Source organism: Vespula pensylvanica, chromosome 2 (assembly GCF_014466175.1).
Source record: "Vespula pensylvanica isolate Volc-1 chromosome 2, ASM1446617v1, whole genome shotgun sequence".
NCBI classification, from domain to species: Eukaryota; Metazoa; Arthropoda; class Insecta; order Hymenoptera; family Vespidae; genus Vespula; species Vespula pensylvanica.
In genome coordinates, this window is record NC_057686.1 from 1,595,121 (window position 1) to 1,609,508 (window position 14,388).

Sequence of the window (14,388 nt, forward strand, 5' to 3'; positions counted from 1 at the left end):
AAAAAAAAGAAAGAAAGAAAGAAAGAATCCATAAGATACTATTTATGACCAGAATTACAAATGTAGTTACGATTTTTATTCCGTGCATATGTATATGAGTGATGAGTGTAATGCTTGTATGAGATGTGTGCGTGTATTTGTTATACATATATATATATATACTGTTTTTACACTTTAATAGCATTATTTATCTATTACACGCATTCAAGATATAAGGCATTGTAACTTGCCTTTGTTATAATTCTATTGTTATAATACGATCTAATAATAAAAAATTCTTATTGTAAAATACAGAATTTGAATTCCTAAAAGGGACAATCCTTCATGTATGTATATCAATGCAGACAATAAATTATTACAAAAAATATGCCATCATTTGAATAACTGAAGAAAAAATAAATAAATAAATAATAAAAACAAAAGAAACTAAAAAACAGATCTGATGTAAAAAGTACATATTTTTATAAAAATTCGAATGTTTGAAAATATTTCATTCGTTCTTTGATACATATCATAAATATAAAAAATGTAGGTTAAGCATTTCCATTAAATATCTCACATAAAATTGTATAATTGAATATATTATTAATGCAATCATTTCGATGTATATACACAATACATCTTAATAAGTAATTATTAAACTTGATTATTAATTTTCTAGTACCAAGGTAGAACAGACTTTGATGATATTTTCTTTTATAAAAATTTCTATAATTTGTTAATGATTATTATTATTATTATTATTATTATTATTATTATTATTATTATCATTATTTTATTCAATAATCGTTTTTAATATAATTAGTGTTGTTTATTTATATGTTTTTATAAACTCATGATTACTCGTATATTAAAAATGACACCTCGGTACTAGAGATTATTATCGACGTGTCGAAATGTTTGGGAATGTATATAATATAAGCGTAATTTGCTGTAACGTAGTTACAAAATTCAGAATTACAATACACACATATATATATATATATTATTCCTTAATTATCGAAGTTATATAATTACCTGAGACCTTTAAACGTGTACTGTAGAATAACAATGTGTATTAAATAAACACGTAAAAAAAAAAAAAAAAAAAAAAAAAAGAAATAATGAACAGATTTACATTAGAATAATATTATTCAGAATCACAATACACACAAAGTATATATTTTGTTAATGTATATTTTGGATATATTAAATCAGTATAAAAATATTTTTGTAAAAAGAGGTTGTATTTTCCTCTAGTAATATTATTACATAGCATAAAACAATATATTTTTTATATCAACAAAAAGAAAGAAAAAAAAAAAAAAGAAAAAAAAAATCATAAACGCTATCTAAACAAATGCCTATTGTTGCACAAAAACTCCCGTTTTATGTATCATACAATTCAAGATTAAACTATTCATTTTACATAACATACACTTTCTCAATTTTTTTATAAGGAAACTCTTCTTTGGTCTTTGGACAAATCACAATACCATTATTTTCTTGCGCCATTTTTTCCAAAGCCTATAAGATAAAATATTTATTATGCGAATTTTTACTTTTTATGCGAATATGCGCTTAAGGGAATATTTTTATTATAGCTTTAAATTGACTCACTTGTTCTCCATAAACATATCCATTTGGCATCATCATTGGTTGATTATATTCATTTAACGGTTTGCCACTAATACTACAAACAAGTCTTGATTGAGAACAATGAGCAAATGGTAAAGGAGCTGCCAATTCATTAAGTGCTTCATTACACACAGGGCAACTAGGATTTCTGCCTTCTTTGTTTGCACTATAGCATTGAGGTGTCTTTAGTGCAGACAATCCTGCTTGCAATGCTACTGTGAATACACTTTGACTGGCTAATTGGAAAAGCCTATAGTTCTCGTGCCTAAATTGTTCTATTAATCTATCCCACCTAAAAGTATCAATGAGTTACATATACATATTACACGGTAATTACAACAAAACAATATACCTTTTTTCATCTAATAAGTCTTTGTACGGACTGAGATAAAGGTTAGCAGGAAATGCCAGTTGTCCCATACAACATTGAATTTCTTGTAACTGATAATCGTCATAATTTGCAAAACATTTCCGGGCATGTTTAACAGCGTCGAGTCTTCTATCCGCTCTTACTAATTCAATAAATTCTTGTACGCGTAAATTAAATTCCATTGTACTACCCAATTTTCTTAACTTAGATCGATTGTCATGGCACCAACCGATACACCTCGAAGTTTCGTGATTTGCTAGAGATTTTTCTACTTCTCTAGATACCATAAAAACATCTAAAAATTATACATCTTTTTTTTTAGCTAATAATTGTCTCTATCAAACTAATATAAAATATATAATAGATAATTATGTCATTTATTGTACCAATGTTTGTTAGATCTCTTAATTCACTGCTATCTGCTAATTTGGTCGCTGTTTTGTAGTAGCCTTTCCGAAGAAAATATTCTACCAGCATACGATCTAGTCTTTGCCTTCTCCATTGATTTACAGCACTCGGAGCTGTATTGGCATGTTCCTTTAAATGATCTAAACGTCTTTTACAAACCATTCCGGCTTGCAATTCTTCCGCAATAGATTCTTCTGCTTTGCGTTTCAAAACTTGAAGTCTAGCTACTACGCCACCCAAAAGTCTAGTTATTTCTCCAGTAGCAACACCACTTCCATCACCTTTCAATCCTTTTTCTAACTCATTCGTCGCAGTTTGAACGTGCGACACTTCCCTGTCTAATGTTTTTTGAGCCGAACGAAACTTTTTATTTAAAAGTTCGTACGGGACCTATATTACAAAAGAAAGAAAAAAAAAAAAAAAAGAGAGAGAGAGAATACGTTAATAATTATTTCATCACGATTTATATATGTAATATTCAAAAGTATAAATTTTATTATCAATTATTCACGTATTTACCTTCAACGTTGGATGTTCAAGACTTTTCACGTCTGACATGTCGATTGATTTGTAAAAATGGCAAGTATAAATTTAAATAATAATTGTACCAGTCAGTTATGTTTATTTTACAATAAGACACTATGTAAGTACTGGTCCATTTCTTCGTACGATCAACACGTAAAATGTAAAAACACAATGACAAAGGAGAAAAACTTGTAACGAACATATGATAGAACGTCAGATTTGCATCTTTCTTTATAACGAAGAAAATATTATTTACATACGTTAGATATTTTTAAGCTGCGTTCTGAAAGAAACCATTAGATGTACAATAATATTATTATTTATTTTGTTTTGTTTTTTTTTTTTTTTTTTTTCCCCAATCAAACGTTACGAAATATTCCTGTTCTCTCCAAGATCGCAGCAGTAAATGCTTCAATATTTAGTACTAAAGCTTAGTCTGTAATTACAAAGTATTCTATAATGTCTACTTAGACCGTTAGATGACTCTACTAATCAAAAGGATACAAAATTTAATTGCATACTGATGTTTATATTTATATACAATAGATTATTTTATTAATATTATTTGTATGGTCAACAAGATATTTACATATTTCATTATTTAATATTAAATCGTCATTTGTGTTAATCACAGTTAAATTGCGCGATAATAATCGACAAAAAATGCAACTATATCCCTAAACAAGTCGGTAGCCAATCAAAACTTCTTATCACTTTTATAGCATTTAACTATTGATATTTCAAGCGCTATTAACATAACCTATTAAATTATTTTTACATTACAACAATTATACGTACTTTCTGAAATATAATATAATAATAATGTAAGACTTTTATCGATAAATCGTAGATTTCGATTGTCAACCAATGAAATAGCGAGAATTCAAGTGTATAATCGACAATACACTTTGTCTCGTTCTATTGGTCCATAAATCACAGAGTCTTATGTCAACCAATCATACGATGTAGCTTACCAAGATACATTTAATATTATCGTCCAACGATTTTCTATTAGAAAGTAATAAAGTAAAAAAGATGTAAAGGCTTGGTTTTCAAAAATTACAGTTTATAAAATTTAGACGATTCTAAGCACGCAAGATGGAGACTCCGTATCATTTTTACCGAAGGAAAAACGATACGGTGGTTAATACAATAATACGATTATACTTTAACATTTATAGAATTTAACAGACATTTGAATATTTAAAACGTTTCGTTCTTTTCGTTATTACGTAGGGACAGAGATTAAGTAGAAATTTCTTCAATTTCGTAATAAAAATTTCCTAACATAAATTTTTTAAATAATATAACAAACATATGAAAAACATAAGAAGGACGAAATAAGTGTGATGTATGTAAAGTGGAATAATTCAAGAAAGTTTCATCGTTAAGAAGATTAACGTAAACTATTAACGTAATGAAATAATTCAATGGTATGCGATAAAAAGAGTGATATATCAAATTGATCGTCGATGTCGGCAGTTTGTCGTTGAATTTTGCTTAAATTTAAGCGTACAACCGTTCGGTATACTCGGTCGGGTTAGTTCGGGCGTGTCCGTGAGCGGTCGGTTGGTGACGGAGAGGATCGGTGGCGCGCGCGAGTCACTCGGGCGACCGGGGGCCGCCATTTTCCTCCAGCGAGGGAGAGTGTCGCGAGCGTAGTTCCGCGCATCGTCGGTTCTTCGCTTTTTTCCATTAAAACCGTTGAATCGAGATATATTTTGAAGAAACGATCGGGGCGTCATAAGGGTAGACGCGCGCGCGATCACAGTGTCCGCATTCGTACGATCGACACGGGGCTTCTTTACGGGGGGAGGCTCTCCGAAGTCGGCCGTGGACGACGCGAGAGCGGCGCGAACCGAGAGGAGAGCCGCGCCGCCGTGTGGACACCCCTCCGCGTAAAAGAGAGCGAGCTAGAAAAAGAGAGAAGAAGAAGAAGAAGAAGAAGAAGAAGACGAAGAAGAAGAAGAAGAAGAAGAAGGAAGAAAGAAGAAGAAGAAGAAGAAGGAGAAGGACCGAAGTAACGCGAGAAAGGATACGAAGGAACACAGTGGTGAAAGAGTGAAACGATTTGTGTTATTCCCCCTATACCGTTGGCCCCTCTCACAATCAGTACAACCGGTGAAAACGCCACGAGTACGACGAAGAGTACGAAGGTGCCCGAGAAATATAGGAAGAGTCGCCTCCGACAGGTTAGTCGATGCGGCGCGGTCCCTTTTGCTCTTCTATTCGGACTATTCCCTTTCTTTTATTTTTCCTTCTCTTTCTTTTTGTTTAATTCCCTCCTCCCTTTCTCTCTCTCTCTCTCTCTCTCTCTCTCTCTCTCTCTCTCTGTATCTCTCTCTCCGTCTCTCTCTCTCTCTCTCTCTCTCTCTCCCCGTTCTATCTCCACTTTTTCTCTATCCTTCCTCGTTCCTCGGTGGACGCGGCCCGCGTAGTAGCACGGCGCACGCGGTCTACATACGCACCGCAGAGAATTCCGTGACTGCTCACGTTCTTCTCCTTTACGTACATTCTCCTTCGTTATTCTCCTTCTTCCTTCTTTACACGACTACGATTTTACCGATGTGTACACGTTGAATGTTGTTCATACTCCTGCTCCTGCTCTTGCTCTTGCTCTTGCTCCTGCTGCTGCTGCTGCTGCTGCTGCTGCTGCCCCTGATAATCGTACGTTCGTACGTTTGGACGCGAACGTGTGTGTGGGTGTGCGCCCGCTTCATTCCTTCTATTTCTCCTCCCCTCTTCTTCTACTCTACCTCCCATCCTCCATCCCCCCTCCCCGCCATCCGTCCGTCTGTCCACCCGCCTGCTTGCTTGCTTGCTTGCCTACCCTCCCGTCCTCTCCCTCCTCCTTCTCCCACCATCTCTCTCTCTCTCTCTCTCTCTCTCTCTGTCTCTCTCTCTCTCTCTCTCTCTCGTTCTTTGCCACGCTCGCGTTCGTACGTGCGTATAGCGGCAACTGGCGGCACGATATGGCGGGAGACGCCGTGCCAGCAACGAGCCACGCGCCTTTCTTTTTATTCCTTCCATCGGGCCGGATTGGCCCGATTATCGTCCTCTCTCCTACTCTCTTCTCGTCCGGTCTCTCTTTCTCTCTCTTTCTCTCTCTTAGTCTGATCGACTACAACGGGGAACCACCACCACCGCGATAGGATTTCAGCGACACGTTTCAAAGTGCTCTCTCGACGCGGACCCGCGTTCTCGCCGTTCCGTAACTCTCTCGAAATACTTCAACGAGAGAAAGAGAGAGGGGGGAGGGAGGAAGAAAGAGAGAGACACGTCTCTTGTCGGTCACAGACGCGTCTCTATCGCGTGGGGCTACGTAGGGTGAAAAAGCATTAAGGAAGGGTAGTTAAATCCTAACCTAGTACCTAGTACTTATATCGCTTCTATTCTCGTTTTATTTTTCTTTATTTTTATTTTTCTTCTTTGCTTTTCTATCTTTTTTTTTTTCTATCTCTTTCTCTCTCTCTCTCTCTTTTTGTTTTTGTTTACCGTGTTGTTTCTTTTGGAAATTCTTTTTTTTTTCTTTTCTCTTTCTTCTTTTTCCTTTCTATTTTGTTTCTTCATTTTTCTCTACTTTTATTTTTATTTTTATTTACTTTTTATTTATTTATTTATTTATTTATTTATTTTTTTTTTTTGAATATTTCAAGTAAGTTACATCCTCTTCGTTTACACAACTTTTATCCTCGATTTAATCTTCTCAAAGAAAGATTTTTCCTTCTGTGTAAACGTTTGTAGGGAATCGTTTTGCTCTCTATGAACTGGTCGGCTATCATTGGTTGATCTTTGCCGGACGGTGATTGGATGGTCAGGACCCTACGGAGATCGACCAATTATGATGTAGCTTGGAGGATTTTTAGAATTAACCGCTCGACGAAACTGTCGTCGATTAGTTCGATCGTCTTGCATACTCGTATGCATTATGTATGTGTATATACATATATATATATATACATACGTATTATATATTATTAAAAGAGTACCGATCATACGTTCGAACATAACATATTTTTCGACTAATGTATCCAATTGACCATCGCTGTTATAAATCATACGTTATGTTGCGCGTGCATGTCATACGGATGAGCGCCATTTCGGCGCTCAAACGTTTCTAAAACGTGTTCTTTATTTTTCCACACACGTACATTCTCTCTCTCTCTCTCTCTCTCTCTCTCTCTCTCTCTCTCTCTCTCTCTCTCTCTCTCTACCCCCTCTCTGTTCGTTCATTCGTTTATCCAGCTATCAAAGTTACAAAGTATAACAATCATTATTTTTTCATGGACCATTTCGTTATCAGCATGTTTTATCGATTCGAAGAATGTGATAACCGACATTCGAAATCGCGTTGTATAAACAATCTTATGCGTTTCGATATCACGTATACATACATACTTATTTTAGCGTTCAACGATTGTCTACTTTTTTCTTTTCTCTTTTTATTCTTTCTCAATCCCTTTTAACGAGATTATGAAATCGTTTAACTGTTGTTTCTGCTTAGGAAAGAGAACAAATATTTGTTAAAAAGTTACGAACATACGTACGTACATATACGTACGTATGTATGTGTATATCGAATTAAAAGAAATGATTGTAAATTCATCAGAGATTAGGGTTATAGATAAGAGAGAAATTTTTGATGCTCGATAATAGTAATAATAGTATTAGTAGTAGTAATAGTAGTAGTAAAATCAAAGTAGGAGAAATTAAACTGTAACATTTATCATTGATCTCTTCTCGGTGCTATTCATTTTGGAGATCCATTGTATGCATATATATACACACATACACACAACAAGTATGGCGAATGTGTCGTGTCTCTATAAGAAAGAAAGAGAGAAGGGGAGGGGAGGAGAGAGAGAGAGAGAGAGAGAGAGAGAGAGAGAATGACCGCATCGATCGTGTCCATGGGTTTATGCACAGGAACGGTTACGTTGCTGCCTTCGTCTAGAGAAATTTCAATGTAACGACCTAAGTGGTGTCTACGGGAAGGAAGAAAAAGAAGGGAAATGGAAGAAGAGAGAAAGAATGAAAGACAGAGAAGCATGACAGTCTTGAACGTTGTAACAGGTGCCCCCCACCCTTTTAACAAAGTCTCTCTCTTTCTCTCTTTCTTTCTCTCTCATACACACACAACAAATACAACCTACTCACTCACTCACTCACTCACTCACTAACTAACTCCTACCATTTCCATTCTCCACCTCCCACTCCTTGTCTATCCCCACCCTATTGCCTTCCCTCTATTCTAACTTGTCCTTCTCGTGTATAACATTCGCTGTCCTCTTCCTTTCGCCGCTACTTAGCCTCTTTATGTAAGCTAGCAAACTGACCTGACTTAACTATCCCGCGCACTGTAACCTACTGCTGCTGTTGTTCCTGCTGCTGCTGCTGCTACTGCTGTTGTTACACGTTGCTCCTTGGAATAGATTCCCGTCGTTCTACGGTCAACTACTTTTCTCTACGATAACAATAACAACAGAAGAACAACGTCCTCTCGATTTAAACAATCTACGTAATTCATTGATCTCTTCGTATTTATATTACCGATCGCAAATCAATTAATTTTCTTTTTTCTTTTTTCATTCATCGCAACGAATGTATTTTGATAGGATTTCGACAGAATCATCGCACCGCGCTTATTGTTGAATTAAATCGATCGAAAGTTTTTAGGTTATTTTAAAAATCATTTCTTTTTTATTTTTTATTATTATTATTATTATTATTATTTTTTTTTTTTTTTTAAGAATCTTTTCGGTTAATTTTTCGACTTTCTATTGTTTGGAATTATAGTATATTGAATTATGTATAAAAGTATTTATTTGTCTTTCATCTAATTTATAACCTTTATTAGATTGTAAACAAATGAAATATCGTGTTACGAGAAAGCTCAATGAAGAACACCCACCGTTGACCGTCATGGCGCATTCATGTGAACGCGTTAATGGTTTTCTTTTCTCTTAACTTTCAAAGATTTGTAGCGTGATAACCGATTCACTTAGAAAATTATTCATTTATATACAGGATGGGTCAGAAATTCTTAAGTGGGCCATAAGTTCCTAGACCTTGTAGTTTTACAATCTGGAAAAAAGAAAACTAAAAAGATATGAAAAAGCTAACCTAAAAAGTCGCGAAAAAGAGTAATTCATACGTAAAATTAATTAAGAACTTTTCGTTCACTCTACACACATACGTTTACGCGCGTACACGTACACATATTGTATATAAAATGACTTTCTCGAGACATCTCGTACGTAATTCTATGATCTCGAGGTTTTTAAGTACTACTGTGCCATTGTTCGAGCTAAGAAATATGGCCGAAAGCGCAAGGTCAAGGACGCGGATCTAGAACTTTCCTTCTGGTATGCTTTGAACGATCTCAAAGTTGTCTAACATACGTAAGTTGGTAAAAGCGATATATATATGTATGTATATATATATATATACACATACGTATATACATACTTAAACTTATTAGATTTCTACCTTATCTTCTCACATAGAGAAGGAAGAGAGATAGAGAGAGTTGTTTTTGGGCCACTAACGTTGTACGAATATCTTCTCGTATAAGAGGGGTTGAACATTTTCAATGGTTACAAGTACCACTTTAATCCCATTTGTAGACTCTTTCCGATCGTGTTATGTATTTTTCTAACTTTTTATATATATGTATATATATATATATATACACACACATGTATATACATAGATACATACATACATACATACGCATTGTATATGCATGGGGACGAAGGAATTTCTGTCGATGCTAATTTTCGAGGAAGAGAGATAGAGAGGGAGGAAAAGAGTCATCTCTCTTCGTACTTTTCTTTAATAAAAAACTTTGCCTCGAGAAAGAAATCAAACTTCCCTGATGAAAGTTAAAACGGCGAACTTGTCTTTATACACCGTACATTGTTTTCCTACCTCTGTTACAAAAGTGAAACGATTTTTGATTCGCCTTGTTTAACCATTATTTTACCATTTTTTTTCTATTTACAAAACGGTTCGATAAATATTTATATATAATAACAATAACAACAACAACAACAACAACAATAATAATAATAATAATAATAATAATAATCGAAATGAGGAACAGAATAAATTACAGATATTATTAGATCGGATCCGAGTGTCACCCCATTTATATATACACGCATATATAAATATCAAATAGTAACGATAATAATGACACGGGTACACACATAACCCTCTTATTACATGGTACGCTTGAGAACACGATGAAAAAAAAAAAAAAAGAAATTGCGGAATACCATCCCTCCTATAACAAGGTATTCCGAGAACACGCTTGTAATCACAACACCCTATATAATAATTGCATAAACTGTCCAATACACGAATACGTTAAGTACTACTATGCACGAAACAAAAGTGACTCTTAAAAGAATTTCAATGCTTTGACAAAGAATACATTCGTCTAATTTTTATTATTTTCGTAATAGACATTCGTAGTTACATTCACATATATAAAACGAACGAATACGAATTAATCGCTAATGATTGGAAGGTTTAGTCAGAGTACGTGCTATCGTATGGAACGTCTAAAATTCTTACGAAGGATACATAAGGTAATATACAGTAATAAAAAATAAAATGAATCCATCCATCCAAAAGATTTCTCCTACCCTCCCTTTTCTCATCGACCATATCGCATAAGAAAGTTTCTGGTATGTTTATTTCGTGTGCAAATCATCGGTATACTGTTGTCTGTAGGAAGAGGTTAATTATTAAGTAGAGGGTAGAGGGATAATGCGAAAAGAGGTGGTGGATGGTAGGAGGAAGGGAGAAAGGAGGGAGAGGGGAGAGGGTAGAAGAGAGTAAAGTGGATAGCATATATCCATTCATTGTAAACAGAACGAGAGAGTGAGAAAGTCGAACGGTAAGCAGCAGCAGCAATAGCAATAGCAATAGCAATAGCAGGAGCAGGAGCAGTGTAGTAGTGTAGTAGTAGTAGTAGTAGTAGTAGTAGTAGTAGCAGCAGCAGCAGCAGCAAAAGCAGCGGCAGCTTCGGGATTTGGTTTGTCGAGAGAAGAGAAGAGAAGTGAAGAGAAGAGACGAGACGAGACGAGAGAAGGATGAGACACGGCGATGGTGCAGGTTGCGACAGCTATTGGGCTAAAAGAGGGAGGGGTGGGGAGGGTCGTGTTGTCGGGAGGGGGAAGAGAGTGAGAGAGACGAAGTGAGCGGGAGAGGGTGGGAGGGAGGGAGAAGCCGAGACATCGATCGGGGCCGGCCATTGCTTGCCACGCTCCACTACTAGGAGTCAAGATGCCATATTCACTAGGAGGAACTAAACTCCCATGCAACCCCTCCCCCTCTTTCCTCCGCTCTTCCACGCATTTGTCCTAACCCGCTGTGCGGTTCGTCGTCGTCGTCGTCGTCGTCGTCGTCGCTGGGTGACTGGCTGGCTGGCCGGCGGCGGCGGCACTGGCGTGCCACCAGCAACATAACATCTTAAACGTGCACAGAGGGGTACCAGCGCAACAGCAATAGCAGCAGCAGCAGCAGCAGCAGCAGCAACAACACACGCTCTCTCGCGCGCACACACGTTAAGCGTGACGCGATGGAGAGCAGTTCGCGCTGTTCACTAGGGAGGGGTAATGGGAAGGAGTTAGGGGGTAGGAGGAGGTTGGGGGGATTGCGCGTAGAATGGACTCTCGTGTTGTATTCTCTTTCTCTCTCTTTCTCTCTCTATTTTCTCTTTCGCTCTTGGTCTTTCGCTCTTGCTTTCTCGTTTGCTCTTCAAGCAAAATACAGTTACGTACCAATACATTTACGATAAACGAACGTCGTCGGTCGTTCTGGTTGGTGCTGCTCGCGGTTGCCGAGTGCGTCGCCCGTCGAAGAAGAGGAAATCGTTTTGTGTACACCTGGTACTCCCGCGAGGGCGTCGTATATAAACGCGCTTCTCCTTTCCCTCCTCCTCCTCCTCCTCCTCCATTTCGTCCTTTTTTCTTCTTTTTCTTCCTCTACTTCTACTTCTTCTTCTTCTTCTACTTTTTCTACTTTTACTTCTACTTTTTCTACTTTTACTTCTTCTAGTTCTTCTACTTTTACTTCTTCTTCTTCTTCTTCTTCTTCTTCTTCTTCGATGTTTCTTATCAGCACACTTTTCAAACGCGGCAGGTCATAGGCCAAATACCGTAGTATAACTTCGTGCGGTTGAAGATCGTTGTTGAAATTATTATCTAAGAAAATGTTTCCTCGATAATATCGATCCTTGTTTCGAGATAAAACCAAAGTTATAATTCTATTTTCTCGTTTATTCATTCATTCATTCATTCATTCATTCATTCATTCATTCATTCATTCATTCCCTTCTTCGAAATTAATGTATACTTTAATAGCACAGCAAACATACGGAGGGAGAGAGAGAGAGAGAGAGAGAGAGAGAGAGAGAGAGAGAGAAAATCTTCTCTTTTACAATACAATAGAAATTTCTTATTCTAACTAAGTACAGCACACGATTGAACACGAGAAGAAAAGACATATTGAAAAGATGAGTTTAACGCTTTTTTTCCCTTCTTCCTTTCTTCTTCTTTTTTTTTTTCTTTATTTTTTCTTTTTTTTTTCCCCTCTCCTCCCCGAAAGGAGAAGACATTCTTATTCTCATCGTATCCTTCTTTCGATTATAAAGTCAAATTCTTTTTCTTCTTCTTCTTCTTCTTCTTCTTCTCTCACCTTCACGAACGTTTTCACTACCGTTGGCAGACTTCATCTCCTTACGAAGATGGATAACGCTTCGTCCTTGAATAAAACGGTCGACGTTAGGGGCGTCGACCAATACGAAAACGAGCACCACCGAAAGCGTTGGATTACTCTTCTCACTCCTGATCCTTGACGATCCTAGTTATGACCGTCGCCATCAGGGGAAGGAAGAAAGTTCTCTTCTCTCTCTCTCTCTCTCTCTCTTTCTCTTTCTCTCCCTCTCTTTTTTTACGAAACCCCTTGATCGTTTTTCTAAACCTTCTCGACGTTTCAAAATCTAAGGAAACGAAATGTACTTTTCGTGTACTTCCTTTAATCGGTCTATTAAGAAATTTCCCTTTTTCATACCACGTATACATACATATATACGTATATGTATATGTTACGCGCGCGCACGTGGGTGTGTGTGATGTGTATATTCGCATATGCACGCACGCACATAAACATACACACACATAGGTTCTATATATGAAACTACTAACTTGAAAGCTTTGCCACGTTGCAGTTTGCGGTGGATATCGTACTTCACGTACTCGTGCGAGACACGCGGTGCGTGCAAGTAACGAAACGACATTAAAGTCGCCTAACGTTATCGCTTTCACTCGCGTGCCTCTCTCTCTCTCTCTCTCTCTCTCTCTCTCTCTCTCTCTTTTTCTTTCTCTCTCCCTGCGTCGAGATTTCTTCGGATCGTTTTTCCCCCTACGACTAAAGATAAGAGATCTTTACATGAGATGCCTATGTTATTTCAACCACTTGTTATCGAGTTGATTCTTCCTCGTTATATATCAAAAGTTCATTCACAGTCTCGATTATTTTCTCAAAATTTCGAAAATGTTGTAACAACGACAATAACAATATTAATCGATCGATCGATCGATCGATCTCTCTTTCCTTATCGCGTCAATAATTAAAAATAAATATCTTCGAAGTGAGAAAAAGAAAGAGAAAGAGCTTCGAGCAACAAAAACAAAAAAGAAAATAAGTAAAAGTAAAAAAAGAAGAAGAAGAAAAAGAAGAAGAAAGAGAAGAAAATTACTCGTAAAACACAGTAGTTACTCTTTCGGTTCAAGAATGGCGGGAAGATGATGGCGAAGACCGTGAAAAGAAAGAAACGGAAAGAACAGAAAAAGAGTATATGGTGAAGGAATGAACGTACAGGTGTACATACGTGTGGGATAGAGAGAGAGAGAGAGAGAGAAAGATATGAGAAGGGTGGGGGGAGGGAGGGGAAGAAGAAGAAGAAGAAGAAGGAGAAGAAGAAGAAGAAGGGAGGAAGGAAGGAAGGAAGGAAGGAAGGAAGGAAGGGCCAGGCGTTGGAGAGAACCGAAGTTTCGCTTTAGGAGTAGAGAACTTAACTGAGTTAACTTTGCTGCCGAGCCAAACTTTCCGCCAACTTTAAGTAGTTGCCGTTCTCCAGCACCCTCTCCCCCTCTTCCTTCTCCCTTTCCACCTTCATGGCCGTTCGCTCGTTTCTCTGCAAGAGGTGCTGCAGGAGAACCAGTGAGAGGGGGGGGAGTGGTAGTAGTAATGGTGGTGGTGATAGTAGTGGTAGTAATAGTAGTAGTAGTAGGGAACGCAGAAGGTACAAAATGCTTCCACCCTTTCCTCGTCATCATACCCCTCTTTTCTCCTTCTCACCCTTCAAGGGTCCTATTTCTACGTTTGGCAAAGATTCTCGAGGAAGTAAAAAAAAATATATATGTATATATATATATATATATATATATATATAT

The 14,388-nt window shown here is 37.0% G+C and overlaps 2 protein-coding genes and 1 long non-coding RNA gene across 8 annotated transcripts in view; 1 reads left to right on the forward strand and 2 right to left on the reverse strand.

Annotated features, from left to right (window-relative positions):
• Positions 1-1,213: 1,213 nt before the first annotated feature.
• On the reverse strand, positions 1,214-3,304 carry LOC122638002 (E3 ubiquitin-protein transferase MAEA). Its single transcript, XM_043830596.1, has 5 exons — positions 2,915-3,304; positions 2,374-2,785; positions 1,970-2,282; positions 1,600-1,909; positions 1,214-1,506 (listed from the first exon to the last, which is right to left on the reverse strand). The coding sequence occupies exons 1-5, from the start codon at positions 2,951-2,953 to the stop codon at positions 1,405-1,407; spliced, it is 1,176 nt and encodes a 391-aa protein (XP_043686531.1). The 5' UTR covers positions 2,954-3,304; the 3' UTR covers positions 1,214-1,404.
• Positions 3,305-4,374: 1,070 nt separating this feature from the next.
• LOC122638057 (C-terminal-binding protein) overlaps positions 4,375-14,388 on the forward strand; it is a 47,182-nt gene continuing 37,168 nt past the window's right edge. For 2 of the 6 annotated variants that reach the window (XM_043830688.1, XM_043830689.1), the window contains exon 1: positions 4,384-5,112. The gene's annotated coding sequence lies outside the window, so the exon portion shown is untranslated. Of the gene's footprint in view, positions 5,113-14,388 lie in introns of all 6 variants that reach the window. The other 4 variants (XM_043830681.1, XM_043830686.1, XM_043830690.1 and 1 more) reach the window with 4 other exon arrangements.
• Positions 6,566-11,917, reverse strand: LOC122638065. The gene is made up of 2 exons (XR_006329343.1): positions 11,713-11,917; positions 6,566-6,742 (listed from the first exon to the last, which is right to left on the reverse strand). It is a non-coding gene; the product is annotated as an uncharacterized LOC122638065 (long non-coding RNA).